Source organism: Nannospalax galili, unplaced genomic scaffold, assembly GCF_000622305.1.
Source record: "Nannospalax galili isolate Female #2095 unplaced genomic scaffold, S.galili_v1.0 scaffold179, whole genome shotgun sequence".
Classification (NCBI taxonomy): Eukaryota; Metazoa; Chordata; class Mammalia; order Rodentia; family Spalacidae; genus Nannospalax; species Nannospalax galili.
The window spans coordinates 1,386,243-1,402,900 of NW_008342627.1; the positions used below are offsets into that span (position 1 = coordinate 1,386,243).

Below are 16,658 nucleotides of genomic sequence, written 5' to 3' on the forward strand. Positions count from 1 at the left end.
CTTCAGACCTTCCTCGGTTTCACACTCTGTCCGTGCACTTAATAACAGCAGAGGTTATTGACAAAGAAAGGGAAGACTCCACTGCTCTCCAACCAGCACAGGATTTAGCCAAGAGGCACAGAATTCCTACCTCAAAAGTTTGCTCAAAATTCTGAAACTCCTGTAGCCGTGCCTGAAATCCTTCAGCAAGTGCCCCACCTGTAACACACACAGGCAAAGGTTGATTTGTTTTTGTTGTTTTTGTTTTTTTTGAGATGAGGTCCCCCCATGCAGCCCATGCTACCTCCAAAGTTCTGAGATCACTGTCCTTTGCTTAGGCAAAGATTTTTAATATTTTATTTATTATTTTTATGTGTGTGTGTGTATTGCCTGCATGTAGGTAAGTGCACCCGTGTCATGCAATGCCCGAGGAGGGGAGAAGAGGCCGTTGGATCCCCTGGAACTAGAGTTACGGACAGTCATTAGCTGCCATGTGGGTGCTGGGATTCAAACCCGGGTCTTCTGCAAGAACAGCCAGTGTTCTTAACTGCTGAACCATCTGTCCAGCCCCTTAGGCAAAGATTTTTAAACTGAGTATAAAGAACTATCCCTTTTACCCTTGACACCTGTGTTCCTAGACCCTGTTAGGACCTGCAGAGTATCAAACTCTATACATAACTATGTTTTTTTGGTGGGGGGGGGGTCATTTTTTGAGACAGGGTCTCCCTGTAGCCTCCTTGCTATGTAGACCAGGTTGGCCTTGAACTCAGATCTGCCTGCCTCTGCCTCCCAAGAGTGCTGAGATTAAAGGCGTGTGCCTAGCATTATTTTCCACAGGGTCTCAAAGGTATGTGCCATGCCTGGTCACCCTTTTCATCACTAAGCATTAACATGCACTGAGGCTGCATCTTTTGAAGTTGGAGGTGTGATGTCAAAACTAGCAGCTATTTGTGTCTTCATAGTTCCTGAGATTTGTTCTTAACACAGAATCACAGCAAACTAAGCAAGCGATTCGTTATTAAGTCAAGCATTTCACCTTTTCACTCAAAGGAAGCACTTTGCAGCCTCCACTTGGCATATCCAAATGGCCAGCATCGGTAACTCTTGTACTTTGGGACATTCTTTTTTTTTTCCTTCCGTCTTTTTCTGTAGCCCCAGCTGTCCTGGAACTCACTATGTAAACCAGGTTGGCCTTGATCTCAGAGATCCGCCTGCCTTCCACCTCCCGAGTGCCGAGATTAAAGCCACGCAACACCACGCCTGGCTATTTTGGGACACTGTTAAGTAAAATAAGGCTCATTCGGCAGGGAATTGCAGTAGCATGCAGCTAATCTGGTACAATGGCCAGATAGTGTTTGGAACACACTGAACAAAAAGATTCCCGTTTCCTGCAGTACTGAGAGCCCACCTTACTACTCCCAACAGTGTGCTAGAACGTCATCCGGTATTTCAGGACCACAGAAAGCCCAGGTTTCTAAAGTCCCACGTAAGTCCGAGATCACTGTGTACAGGAAGGTAAGATCTCTGCCATGCTATCCTGTTCTTTTGGTTTGTTTGGTTTTGTTTGTTTGAAACAAGGACTCCCTCCAGCTCCAGCTGGCCTGGAACTATGTAGACCAGGCTACCCTGGATCTCAAAGAGATCCTCCTGCCTCTGTCCCCTGAGTACTGGGACTAATACTCATCAATACCCAATCCATGCTACTGTTTTTTTTATAAGCTGTACTTAGGTATTAAAAAAGGAAACCTAGACCGGGCATGGTAGCGCATGCCTATAGTCCCAGCACTTGGGAGGCAGAGGCAGGCGGATCTCTGTGAGTTCAAGGACAGCCTGGTCTACATAGTGAGTTCCAGGACAGCTGGAGTTACAAGGAGACCCTATCTCAAAAACAAAAAAGGAAACCTAGCTGGGCGTGGTGGTGCACACCTTTAATTCCAGCACTTAGGAAGCAGAGGCAGGTGGGTATCTGTGAGATCGAGGCCAGCCTGGTCTACATAGTGAGTTCCAGCACTGGCTGCTCTTGTGGAGGACCTGAGGTCAGTTCTCAGCACCTACACGGTGGGTCACAGCCATCTGTGTCCAGTTCCAGGGAACCCAATGCCTCTTCTGAACTCCATGTGCTCACCTGCACACACATGGTATACATACTGACAAGCAGACACATACACCGAGGAATAAATAAATGTTTAAGAGGAACCTGTGGCCACCACATACCACCTTCAGGCATCCCCTGGACCTTCTGCTTCCTGGCGTTCAGAACCTCCTTGGCTGAGACAAAGAAGATGCGATTCCGAGCCTCCACAGGGCTCACGACCTTGAGTTCTTCCACCAGAAAGTGAAGGCACCTTTCCATGTGCTGTCTGCGCACCTGCAACAGTGGGAGAAGCTTTGCAATTGCGCATAATGAAAGCAATGACAGCACCAACCACAGGCCTCCACTGAACCTGCAGCTCTAGTCAGACAGGACAGTAACAGTTCGCACTCAACAGATCCAGAGTGTTGTGATAAATGAAGTTTGATCCTTGACTTCCTGTCAGGAAATCTCTATGATCTTTCTTTTGAACACTTATTTAAAATTCTGATGCAATATCAAATACTATACAAGCATTTTTATAAAACATCACCAAAAATATCATAGCTAATTGCACAGAGAAAGCTTGTCAATTCTGTGCTATATATAAGATATAAGAAATAATATGAGGGCTGGAGGGATGGCTCAGCAATTAAGAGCAGTGGCTGCTCCTGCAGAGGAGCTGGGTTCAGTTCCCAGCACTCACATGGAAGCTAACAGATATGATGCCCTCTTCTGGCCTCCACAGGCATTGCATGACACAGGTGCATTTACACACATACAGGCAAAAGACTCATACACATAAAATACAGTTTTTAAAAAGCATCTATAGCTGGGTGTGGTGGTGCATGCCTTTAATCCCAGCTCTTGGGAGGCAGAGGTAGGTGGATCTCTGTGAGTTCAAGGCCAGCATGGTCTACATAGGGAGTTCCAGGACAGCTGGAGTTCCAGGGAGGCCCTGTCTTAAAAAGACTGAAAAAAAAAAAAGCATGTACAGTAAGATTAGTGGCAGGATGCCAATGCCCAGAACAGAGCAGCATCTTGGGCAGTAAAGCTGTTAGCACCTTTGGCATCGGGAAGCACGTACTACGATAACTAACAACCACAACATAAATGGTGTATTTTTCTTCTTACGGACACAGGAACTGGCACTGGGCTACAGTTCAGCTGGCAGAGTTCTTGCCTAGCCTGAAGGAAAACCCTGGTTCATTCCCCAGCACCATGTAAACTGAGTGTGGTGGTGCAGGCCTGTATCAATCTCAGCACTCTGAGGCTGAACAGAAATTCAGGGAGAATTCAGGCCAGCTTGGACTAGATGGCGATGCAACACTTCACAAATGAAAAGTCAATTAAGCCAAAGAGGAACACTGAACTGTTTGGAGTGGTGTCCACTTCTCCAATCCCCGAGACCCCATCTAGAAGAGTACCAGACACAAAACTTCCTAGTAAGCAACATGGAGCGTAATGAGCGAGCCAGCATGTGTGAGGTCATGGAAGCAGGTCACCTTTTCTAAGTTTGCTATGAGAAACCATACTATTGAAACCAGAAATGCTATGAGGCCAAAGAAATACATTCTACCTACAGACTGATGACACCTCCTGACTGGACTGAAAAAACTTAGATTAGTAAAGCATGGGTCTGTGGCAGCGGCCACCCTAAGTAGGGATCCCAGAGAGAATGAAAAGGGAAAACAGAACGGGGTACAAAGACCTTGCCCTGCCACCCTTTGCTTTGTAGCCACCTTGTCACACCCTCTTCCACAAGGATGGACAAAACCTCCTCTAAACCTTGGAGTCCAAATGAGCTTCCCTAAGTTCTTTGTCTCAAGTATGATTTTGATTTTTTTTTTTTTTTTTGAGACAGGGTCTCCCTGTGCTAGGACTAAAGGTGTGTGTCACCACACCCGGCTCAAGCATGCTTTACATCAAGAAGAAACTAACCAACACATGTATCACATACCAGATTTTAAAAGGTGGGTGAGAACACAGCTCAGTGGGTAGAGGGCTTGCCTAGCATGCAAGAGGCCCTGGTCCAAGCCCCAGAGTGATGTAGACCGGGGTGGTGTGCACACCTGAATCCCAGCACTGAGGAGGTACAGACAAGAAGGATCAGGAGTTAGAGGCCAGCCTGGGCTACAGGAGACCACATCTCAAAAACAAAACAAAGAAACAAAACAGAAGGAGCCAAAGGCTCCTTGAGGGGCTCTGGGTGTCATGAAGGAACTGAATTCTGACAGACGTGTGTTGAATGTGTAAAACTCTGAGCTGGATACTAATGATTCATGGGTGAATTTTTCTGTTATGCACTTTAAACTTCAATAAAAAGTTAAACCTGGGGCTGGAGTGATGGCTCAGAGGTTAAGAGCACAGGCTGATCTTACAGAGAACCCAGGTTAGATTCCCAGCACCCACACGACACCTAACAACAATGTGTAACTCTATTTGGCTTAGTAGTCCAAGGTACCTATCACAAGCCCCTTTTTAGGTTTTCTATGATCATTTTTTCTCTTTCAGTTTTTTTCAGACAGGTTCTCATGTAACCCAGGCTTGCCTTGAACTCACTAAGTAGTCCAGGCTGGCTTTAAATACCTGATCCCTTTTCCCTTGCCTCCCAAGTGCTGGGTTTGGAGTGGATACCTCAACCCTCGGCTACAGTCGAATTCTCTTCAGTCAGAGGACACCTTCCTCCAGTTTGTTCCCTAAGGTACACTGTTTCCTCAGACGAGAGTGTGCACCTGGCTATTCAAAACAAAGGGAAAATGCTCACGTCATCCATGTACTCCGGCTCTGAGGCAGAGGCATCCCAACGGTTATTCAGGATGAAGATATTCGGCTTGGACAGCCGTTCATTCACCTTATGGAAAAAGTGCTTCTCCTGAAAAACATCAAGACAACATTCTGAAAGGCAATTTCTGTTTCCACTTATAACATAAACCTTTTCACTTCCAAGTCTGAGCCACTTCAACTGCAGTGATCAGCATGCAGCACGGAGGACCCAAAGCACCCAAGGGCACTCTGCTATTAGAACCTAAGCACCCAAGGGCTCTGCTCTTCCAGGAAAACAACACATAAGGAGGCCAGGGCTTTTCCAAAATCCGAAATGTTTCATGTTGATCAGTCCCTACAAGCAGGGCCCAGGAGGGACTGCTGTGCAATAATCCAAGGTGAACAAGTCACATGCCTTTAAGAGCTAGCCAAGTAAAGTAATAAGGCATGACCCTTGCATAAACCACAGCAAGGAACAAAAATCCTCCATAAATCACTCCTTGGCCTTTTGGTTAAGACCAAGGAAAGAATGTCACATCCATACTGCAAGCAAGCACCATGTCTGTTCAGAGCAGGAGACGTCACACTGTTGAAGTGAGGAAAAGGTCCACAGAGAAGTAAGTGCTACTTCAGGGATGTCTGAAGATGAAAACTCCTAAGTGGACAGACCGCAGGTAAAGACCAGCACCAGCAGGATTGGGCTGCCGCTCAGACACGGCGCTTGTTTAGCATGCAGTCCTGGGTTTGATGCCCACCTCAAAGTGAGAAAAACAGGACTAGCAGGAGCAGAAGTTTCAGATCAGAATGCAGACCACAAGCTCGCCCACCCACCCAGTCATGGGGAACATAATACAGTCCAAACACTTAAACAGCTTCTCACATTACCAGGTTACCAGTGATTGTCAGTGTTATAAGAGAAGCCTGTGTCTGTGATAGTCACAACACAGTGACAAGGCAGGTCTCACTGGTGACACCTCAGTTACAGAGGAGTTCAGTCATACACACTTTTGATGAGTAGCAATTTTTAAAATATTTTAGTTATTATTTTTATTTTATGTGTATCAGTGTATCGCCTGCATGTGTGTAAGTGCACGTGTCGTGCAATGCCTGAGGTCAGAAGAGGGCATCAGATCCCCTGGAACTTGAGTTACAGACGGTTGTTAGCTGCTATGTGGGTGTTGGGAATCGAATCTGGGTCCTCACAGCAAGAGCAGTCAGTGTTCTTAACCACTGAGTCATCTCTCCAGCCCCAAATAACAATTTTAAAAAGCATACTAGATATCTAAACTCTGGAAAGTTTATTTGGACTGAATCTTCCAGCTTAAGAGCACATGAAAATAAAGTGGAGTCCATAGCACCTTCGGGAGGACTGGAAAAGGAAGAAAACCCCAAGAGAAAAGGCTTTGCCTGACACGCTGGGGGGCAGAAGGGGGAATGAGTCAGACTTTTTTTTTTTTTTGGTCTTTTTGAGACAGGGTCTCCCTGTAGCCAGCTGGCCTGGAACTCACTATGTAAACCAGGCTGGCCTTGAACTCAGAGATCTGCCTGCCTCTGCCTCCCGAGTGCTGGGATTAAAGGCGTGCACCACCACGCCTGGCCTGATTCAGACTTTTTATCAGAGACACATAAGCAAACACCTAACCTGTTGGTATTCATTCCCTCTGAGGCAAACACACACCCAGCGCAAATGTCAGCATTACACAGGCATCACCTTAAGTCCAGGAAGACGCAGTGGCTGGACAACACTTCAGGAGACCAGGAACAGCCCTTGGTCCTTGGAAGCATAGGCCTCCACTCACTCCCTCGGTCCCATCACTGCTCAGAGGTAAAGTGGACACCACTCAATCACAGTCACACAACTGAATCCTACCGTGTTCATCAGTGTTGACTCTGAGTTTGCAACCAAAACAAAGACATCAGCATCCAGACAGAACTTATCGATCCAGCTGTCCAGCTCTGTGGTGACATCTGTACCAGGGCTATGAGGAGTGAAACAGGATTAGAAGACTTTTGTTAAACTATGGTTAGAGATATTTTATTAAACTTCTGTATTATTTATAGAGACCCTGCGCCAACATCTAAGTGTTATTAGCAAAAACAATGAGTCTTTCTGCAAGAAATAGTAATTTTAAAATGAAATGGAGACCTTTTTTAAAGGTTAAAAATTCAATTTTATGTCCTACAGGGTTTATACTGAGCTCAATATTATATAACTGTATTAATTCAACTGTGAACCTAAAAATTTTATAGCCACTTTTGAAAGAGATGTATCTTAGCTCTGGAAATTGTTATGGAGTATGTTAAAGCTGTAATGAAATGCTTCTTCTAAAAAAAAAAGTCTGAAAGAGCAGGGCAGGCAGATCTCTGTGAGACTGAGCAAGTTCAGGTCAGCTGGAGATACAGGGAACTCTTGTCTTTAAAAAACAAAAGAAATAGGCTGGGTGTGATGGTGCATGCCTTTGATCCCAGTACACAAGAGGCAGAGGCAGGTGGACCTCTGTGAGTTCAAGGCCAGCCTGATCTACAAAGTGAGTTGTAGGTCAGCTGGGGCTACAGGGAGACCTTGTCTCTAAAAGACAGAAAAAAAAAAAAAAACCAAAACAAGAAACAAACAAGGAGGAAGGAGGAGAGCTGAGCACTGATGCCCTCCTTCTCACTCAGCTGCCTTGGCCAGAGCTGCTCTTTCTGCAGCTTCTCCCCTACTGTGATGAACCATATCCTCAATCCAGGAGCCAAAATAAGCCCTTCCTTCCTCAGACTGCTTGTCAGATATTTGGTCACAGCAACGTGATAAGCAGCATCATTCCAGTGTAAACCAATTACCAAGAAAACACAATCCACATGAAAATTTACCTGTCTACCAAAACCAGGTCATCTCTCAAGAGGGCGCATTTTGCTTTGGGCCAAAACACATGCACCAGACAGCCAGCTTTCAAGTCCTTGTCCATGTGGAGGGCGTGTGCCAGCTGATTAACTGTCTGCAGGGAGTGAGAGAGAAGCTCAATGAAAACCAGAAATACTACTATAATTTGGCACTTTTTTTTTTCAAGACAAGGAGCCCAGGCTGGCCTTAGACTCAAATACATGTCTGTCTCTCCAGTGCTGGGATTTAGAGGTATGCACCACCGAGCCTAACTTTACAGTGTCCATCTTTGCAAAATGGGAAGGTAGAACTTGAAGAGTTTGAAATAAAACTACCTGAACAATTTGGAGAAATCTGAATTTTAAAAAAATCAACTAGAAAGAAAAAAAGGGTCCCTTGAAAGACTTTACTTATAGCCTACAAAACATTCAGCGAGTGGAGCTCTAGCAGTGGAATCCCATGTCCTCCCCATGCTGATGCCCCTTCGTATAAGTTGTGGAGTCTCTGTTCTTTTTGCAAGTTTGTATTTTCTGATTCTTCTTAAACAAAGGTGCACTGCTTGGACACAATGGGGCATCATTACTAGAAGAGATGTTACTGAAGTTGGTCCAAACGTCCTACTGGAATAAAGAAGGCAATACGGGAAGTAAAAACAAAGTTGCCCTTTGTTTTCCTTCAAGACAAGACCTCATTCTAGCCCAGGCTGGCCTCAAACTCATGGCTGTCCTCCTGCCTCAGCCTCCTGAGCTATGATTACAGGCTTCAGGCACCAGGCCCAGTGCTAAATCTGTCAAAAAAGATATTTTTCACAAGCAATTGTTCACAAAACCTTCCTGAAACCTCTGATACTTGAATTCTGAACCCATTTCTATTTCTTAAGGTACTTCTAAGGTATGTAAACTCACGAAACTAATGTATATATTGAATGTAACTCACATATGCATTAAATATACAGCACTGAATGTCTGAAACAAAATTACTGAGTTCAGGACACCAGTACACAGCACTATAGTTCTCGGCAGGGGAAACATCAATTTAAGGGCTGGGATGGGGCTCATTTGGCACAGCGCTTGCCTGGCATACATGAAGCCCTGGGCGCCATCCCAAGGTCTCTATGAACAGAATTTGTTGGCTTGTGCCTGGAATCTGAGCACTCAGGACATATAAGCAGAAGTTCAAGGTCATCCTTGGCACACAGCAAGTTTAAGGTCATTAAAGCCAGCCTGACCTATACTAATCCTTTAATTAAAAAAAAAAAAGGTTGAGAAACATCTACTTTCAAATATATTCGAAAGTCTTGATTGGAGGTGAAGTACATTTCCAGTGACAATGTTAGGTAGGTTTTAGTATTTTCTAAAATATAGCCTGCTTTAATAAGCATTTTGATAGATTTGTAAGCCTGTACACCAATCTTGGTAGAAAATTTAAAGAATTAAGATAATAGGGGCTGAAATAGGGCTCAGAGAACTCCCGGTAATACAGGACTCCTGAGGTGGGGCTCTGAAAACCCCCCGTAACACAGGACCCCCAGGTTTGTTCCCCAGCACCACAATCAAAGAAAAAAATTAAGAGAATAAAAGCACCCAACAGACTTGTGGTAAGGTTAAGTTAATTTTGTTTTTGTTTGGCTTTTTCAGACAAGGTCTCCCTGTGTAGCCCTGGGTGGCCTGGAACTCCCTCTATGCAGCCCAGGCTGACCTGGAATTCAGAGATCTGTTTGCCTGACTCCCAAGTGGCAGGATTAAAGGTATGTGCCACCACGCTCAGTCTTTTTGTTAGGTCTGAGTTATTTACATGCTAGAGTTTGCAAGAGGGCACGTAATCAATGAGATTTTAGTCATTAGGGTTTGTGTTTCTTTCCTAAAGACTCAAGTTCTATTATCCTAATAGAGGCCACTACTTGGTCATTTCACTTTGGAATGGGAGGAGGAAGAATAAGAGCAGTAAAGAAAGAAAACCAGAGGACGGAGGATGGGAAACAGGACATCACATGCATAGAACACCGCACAGCATTTTTCTTCAGTAATTTTAATTCTGATTTGGCAAAAAGTCTTCATGCCTTTAATCTTGTGTGTCAAAAGGGTACTTTCAGAAACATCTGTTTCTCTCTAATAACTAATCTGAAGGGTATGCACCATCCAACAAGATGTAACAGATAGTTAGCTAATAGAGGCCACACAGAGCTCATGACCTGGACTCCTGACCTCATCTACAGCTTAGCAAAGCTGGAAGTGGTAGGGCGCTGGGGATGTAGCTCCACAGCAGAGCACACACAGCGCCCAGCACATGCTGCGGCACAGGACTATCCTCCAACTGGCAAGCTATGGACAGGCACCTTCTTCCCAAGCTGGGGAAGCGGCTGCACCTGTTTACCTAGCATCATCGCAGACTTGACTGTTGCTGCTCTGCAAGAAAGGAGGGGCAGGGAGTCAGTCACACCTCCAACCAGCCAGTCAGCCCTAGCTGCTGAGAGGGCGGGACTAAGGTTGTACAAACAGGTAAGGAGAGTCAGTCACACCTCCCAACCAGCCAGTCAGCCCTAGCTGCTGAGAGGGAGGGACTAAGGGTGTATAAACAGGTTAGGAGAGTCTCATCATTTTGTACAGCAGCTGGGAAGTCACAATCCCTGCCTGGATGAGGACGGTCCAGTGCGGCCTTAGGAGTGGAGCACCCATATTCCTGTAAGTGACCCCTCACCCACTGCTCTGTAAGTAAGTCCAATAAACTCACTGGTTTTCCAAACTGTAGTATGGTGAAATCTTACCTCGCTTTATCGTAGGGACCAAGGGAGGTAGGTGGCCGGATGTTGTTCGAACCTCCCGGAAGGAATTTTAGCACCAGACATGGGTGCTTGTGCACATGTGTGTAAACACACCACATACACATACACACACACACACAGAGGTATGGATCTTTAATCCTGAACTTCTATATTTGAGGGTAAGGACTTGCTACTTACGGTGGCTGAGACTGGGTGTGGAGGCACATACTTGAAATCCCAGCCTTAAGAAGACTGGAACAGGAGGCTCTAAAATTTAAGGTCAACCTGGACTACACAGTAAGATCCTATCTCAAAAAAGGGGACAGGGATGGGGGAGATGGTTCAGTCTGTGAAGTGCTCGCTATGCACTGAGGACCCGACTTCAGATTCCCAGCCCCATGTAGAAGCTGGGCTGGGCATGGCAGCACACGCCTGTAATTACAGTGCTGGGAAGGTGAGACAGGAGGATCGTGGGGCTCGCTGGCCCAGTCAGTCTAGCTGAATTGGTGAGTTTGAGGTTCAGTGAAAGACCCTAATCTCAAAAAATAAAGTGGAGAGCAGTTGAGAAGATGCCAGACACCAACCTCTGGCCTCCAGAGGCACATACCACTTGTACACCCACATACAAAGGCTGGACAGGAGCATCTCACCTGCAGAGCACTGTCTAGTGAGTCTGAGGGTCCTAGGCCCCAGGCTCAGAGGAAACAAGATGCTACAGGAGACAACACCTGCCATATCCTTTCAGTCCAGAGCTGACATTTTCTTCTGTATTTTGTTCTTTTGTTGGCTGAAGCAGCCCAATAACACTGAACTAAACACTCATGAGCTGGGCAGCGTGATGGCTCGGTGGGTAAGTATAATTGCCACTAGGCCCGAGTTCAGTCTCTGCAACCCGCATGGTAGAAGGAATGTCCACCCTGGCAAGTTGTCCTCTGACCTTCATATGGGCACCAATGCACACACACCCAATAAATAAATGAATGAATGTAATATAAAACTATAAAAATAAATTGGTGAAAAACCAGGGCTGTAGCTCAAGCATTAGTCCCTAGACACCACATGCAAGAGCCTGGCTCACACCTAAAACCTTAAGGAAAAGTAGGGAGTTCTGTGGGGTGTGGAGCCCACATCTTTAATCCCAGCAACTTGGAAGGCAAAGACAGGCAGATCTCATGTGAGTTTAAGGCTAACCTAGTCTACATGGTGACTTCCAGGTCAGGCAGGACTACAAAGTGATCGCCAGCCCACCACTCCCCAACCTCCCAACCCCCACCAAAAAAAAAAAAAAACACATGGCCATTGGCTCTTGTCTCATAAATCTACATTACTCATGAATGCTGCTTTGTAACTTTTCGTAAGGGAAAATTGTTTCTAAAAAGAATCATATTAAAAATTGATTCCAGGTCCATCTTTTACAAAGCTTAAAAAAGGATAAACCTGAGATTAAACAGCAACAACAAATTCCAATAATCTTCATTAAACACTTTTGAAACCCTCTTAATTCCTTCCTTATTGGGAGGCAGAGGCAGGTGGATCTCTGTGAGTTCAAGGCCAGCCTGGTCTACATAGTGAGTTCCAGGACAGCTGGGGCTACAGGGAGACCCTGTCTCAAAAAGACCAAAAAATAAATAAATAAATAAATAAATAAATAAATACAAATAAAAAATAAATTCCTTCCTTATTGAAAGTTAAGGGCAGGGCTGTGGCTGCCATCCAGTGGCGGCAGCTCTCGCACAAACAAGGCCCTGGGATCCATGTGCAACACACAGAGAACGCTAAGGACAGATGTCCTTCTGACAACCTGGTTCTAAAGGAAAAACCTGAAGGACTCCAACCCAGTGACGGTTCTGCAAGTCGTCAACGTGAATACCTGTCCCCCTTCCCTACCCTGGAGACTGCTTCCCTGGGAGTGTACCTTCACACTCCTCCTCTCATCCGACCCCTCCGTCATCAGATAGGCTTTATCCCCATCAGTTCCCTCCACACTCAGGAAGCAGTTGGTGGTGTGGCCAATCCCACTCGGGAGAACTTTGTCCCACAGCATCGCGTTGATCACAGAGCTCTTGCCACTACTTGTCCTGAAACACGAAACAAAGTAAAAACTGTGTTCTGTGCTGGCGCTCAAGCAAACACTTCCACAGGTCCCATTTCACAGACTTCATTTTTATAAAAAAGATGGACAGCTTAAAGCAGTATATGGTACCCGCTCCACACACCTGTAATCCCAGCACTTGGGAGATGGAGGCAGCAGCCATCAGGAGCTTAAGCCAGCCTCAGCTACATAAGGCCCTGTCTCAGAACAAAATAAACATAAACAGGCAGAAAGGCAGATAGACAAGCCTCCTTAAATACTAGCAATGCACACTTAGAAAAAAGAACAACAGAAAATAAATCCCGCCTTTCCCACAACACTATCCTTAGTCTTTGTTTCTTGCTTCCTGTGATAATTTGAAATCACCAAAGGTCTGTGGTGCTTCTCCTACGACAAGACACGGTCTAACCTTCAAACTGGGCTGCTCTGTGGTGGCTTCACAGCCACACGAGGTGGATTCTGAGGCACGATAAGGGGTCGTGACCGCTCTGCCCCGCTTGCTGGGTCACCATACACTTGGGAGTCTTCACCATGGAAGAAGTCACCCACGATGACTGCTGCGTCTCAAGAAGCCAACTTACCGAGAGGTCTAGGAAGTGCTCCACTGAGCCCCCAAGTCACCCCAGCCCAGGCACCAGGCATGTGAGTGAAGATTCAGATGGCTCCAACCCTCAGATGCTGAGCCATCCCAACCTTCACGAGGTCCTACACCACAGAACAGAGACAGGACGCCCTACTGTGCCCTCAGGATCAGTGTGCATCATAAAAAGAGTGTTTTTAATTTAGGTTTGAGGTGACTTCTTGTGCAAACACAGTAAACCAGCACAGCCCTGAAACCCAAGGAACACCTCCTCCCCGTCAGGGCTTTGTCTTCTAATCAATCCACTCAAACCTCAGAAGCTGTCTGGAGCATCTGCTTCCCTGGCAAACAGCATTCGACCTCAAGGGGACGCAATCATCTCTCTTGATGTCACCCTTCTATAGGATGATGTTAAGAGTCATACCTTGGGGCTGGGGATATGGCTCAGTGGTTAAGAGAATTGACTGCTCTTGCAGAGGACCCAGGTTCGATTCCCAGCACCCATATGGTGGCTACAAACTGTCCTTAACTCCAGTTCCAGGGGAATCCAAAGCCCTCTTCTGACCTCTGTGGCATTGCATGACACAGGTACACTCACACACATGCAGGCAATACACTCATACACATTTTAAAAAAAAAAGAGTCATACCTTTATTTTACGGAAACCAGTCCCAACTTCCCCCAGAAGAGGCAGGGAATGGTAACTACTTATCAGAAACCTTTTCTTGTCTTTTTTTATTGCAGCTGTGCTGTAATTTAGGACACCTACAACCACCCTTAGGGTTAATCCTCAGGCACTGCCACAGCCTTGGGGCCCTTATCCTCAAGGCAACTTTGGGTCTCATCTGTCATCAGAATTGGGGGCCCACCGACAGTGTAGAGTCCTCAGGTTACTGGAACCCACAGAAGGCTCCTAAGCACAGGCAGTGTGCCCATCTGCTTAAGGGTCTTTATAATGCATCTTTCCCACCTACCAGCCCACCCTCCTTCCTGAGGGCTACAAAGTTCCTACTCTCAAGGCTTGGTGACTGCCCCACCCTAAAAATGTATGAGGGCTGGCCTAACCCAGCTCATTAGCATACAGGCACTGGGCTCAAAGGGCCCACTGTAAGTAAGAAAAGCTATTCCCATCATTCAGGAAAATTGACAAGACGAATGTGAACACAAAATCTATTTCTGTCCCAGCAGCCCAGTTCTTCCTAGTTTTCCTGGACCAGCCTGTGCCCCCATCTAGTCACTGTTCCTGTGAATTATGTTATGAGCTCTCCCATCTCAACCATGACCTAAGCCAAAGATTCCTAAACTTCCTAGGGTGGGCCTTGGTTATGATGCAACCTGGCAGCTGGGAAAACTACACCTGAACACCTATCAAGGGCTGAGAGAACTCTTATTCCAAGGCCTAACAAGCACCAAGCTACACATCACATCACAAAACACAAACACCTGCCCACAATCCTTCCAATGGCACACAACCAGTCAAGCCATTCTACTCTTCCTTGCTAATGAAGCACCAAGCTTGCCAAACCAGTCTCCCCACCTCTCACCAACCTCCCCTGCCCAGAAGTTGGGGAGCAGGGAAGCGTAACCCACTGCACACCAGGCAAAGGCGGGGCGTGGGCAGAGCCAGGAAAGTTCCTGGTGGAGACCACCCTGGACGAAGCCACAAAGGGTTACCTGCCAAAGAAGGCCACTTTCATGTGTCTCCGCGCAAGCACCTCCCCAATGACAGCAAGCTTGTTTCTGTAGCCCTCAATTTCCACGAGGTCATCCTCAGTGGCTATTCCATCAAGTTCTGGGTTCCTATATGTTGCTGCAAATTGAAATGGTATTAAAGAGTGTAAGTTAATATTATACAATGAAATACATAAAACTGTACATTTCAGTTTGTTCTACATTAACATATTATTTGAAAAATAAAAATGTTCAGGGCTGGTGAGATGGCTCAATAGGTAAAGACACTTGTTATCAAGCCTGACGACCCGAATTCAATCCCCAGGACCCACATGGTGGAAGGAAAGAGCAGACTCCCCTATATACATGCATACACGCTCATGCACACACACAATAAATAAATTTTAAAAGTTAAAAATGGCCGGGCGTGGTGGCACACGCCTTTAATCCCAGCACTCGGGAGGCAGAGGCAGACAGATCTCTGGGTTCAAGGCCAGCCTGGTCTACATAGCAAGTTCCAGGCCAGCTAGGGCTACAGGGAGACCCTGTCTCAGAAAACAAAAAATGTTTAAATGTCCACAGTATCTGAGTATTTTGGAGGAGGGGGGAAGCAGGCAAGAGATTGAACCTATGCATGTAAGTAAGTCAGGTGCTCTACCACTGACTTACTGCTCTGAGTATTTGGTAAAAGGTATATGACCTGTTCCAATGAGTATCATGTCTGCAAGAATTTCAAAAAGTATTATAAATTTCAAAGACCCAGTCAAAGGAGTTGTTTACTATTCATTTATCTCTCAAAAATTCAAACTAGGGGGTTGGAAAGAGGGTTCAGTCCTTAGGAGCACTTCCTGCTCAGTACGATTCCCAACACCCATATCAGGTGATTCACATCCACCTGTAAATCCAGCTCCAGGGGATCTGATGCCTCTTCTGGTCTCCATGGGCACTGTACAGATACAGCATATACTCACAAACACATAAAATAAAAACTGCGGGGGCAGCCAGGCATGGTGGCACACACCTGTAGTCCCAGCACTTGGGAGGCAGAGGCAGGTGGAGCTCTGTGAGTTCAAGGCCAGCCTGGTCTACATAGTGAGTTCCAGGACAGCTGGGGCTACAGGGAGACCCTGCTTCAAAAAGACAAAAAAAAAAGGGCTAGAGCAGTGGCTCAGCAGTTAAGAACACTGGCTGCTCTTGCATAAGACCCAAGTTAGTTCCCTACACCCATATGGCAGCTAATAACCATCAGTCACTCCAGTTCCAGGGGATCTGACACCCTCTTCTGGCCACTGTGGGCATTACACACATGGGTATACTTACATAGATTAAGGCAAAATGTATACATAATAATAAACTAAGCTTTAAAAAAAATATATGGGGGCTGGAGAGATGGCTCTGTGATTAAAAATGCTTACTGTTCTTCTAGAGGACCTGGGTTTGATTCCCAGCACCTACATGGCAGCTAACAACCATCTGTAACTCCAGTTCCAGGGGATCTCACACTCTCTTCTGGCCTTCGTGGGCACTGCAGGACATGGGTGCACTTACACACATGCAGACAAAACATGCATACATATAAAATAAAAATAGTAAATATTTATTAAAAATACAAACTAGGCCAGGCACCATGGTCCACACCTCTCCGGTTCTAGGGGTGGAGATGCTCAGTGGGCGAAGGCACACCTCCAAGTCTGTTGACGTTGGTCTGATTATCGGGACCCATATGGTGGAAGGAAAGAACTCCCAAAAGGTGTCCTGACTTCCACATGTGCTATGGCATGTTCACAGGTGTACACGTGTATGTGTACACACACACACACACACACACACGATAAAAAAAAATTAAAATTGGTAAAAAAGTTTAATCCAGTTCTA

General features: G+C 46.0%; 1 protein-coding gene across 2 annotated transcripts in view; it reads right to left on the bottom strand.

The window, feature by feature from the left end:
- Mfn1 (mitofusin 1) overlaps positions 1-16,658 on the bottom strand; it is a 43,873-nt gene that overhangs the window by 23,215 nt on the left and 4,000 nt on the right. Inside the window, exons 3-9 of one of the 2 annotated variants that reach the window (XM_029566204.1) lie at positions 14,787-14,922; positions 12,356-12,518; positions 7,670-7,794; positions 6,687-6,795; positions 4,818-4,925; positions 2,197-2,347; positions 131-198 (exon numbers count right to left, since the gene is read on the bottom strand). In XM_029566204.1, coding sequence (XP_029422064.1) covers positions 131-198; positions 2,197-2,347; positions 4,818-4,925; positions 6,687-6,795; positions 7,670-7,794; positions 12,356-12,518; positions 14,787-14,922 — 860 coding nt within the window. Of the gene's footprint in view, positions 1-130; positions 199-2,193; positions 2,348-4,817; positions 4,926-6,686; positions 6,796-7,669; positions 7,795-12,355; positions 12,519-14,786; positions 14,923-16,658 lie in introns of both variants that reach the window. The other variant, XM_008838666.3, reaches the window with a different exon arrangement.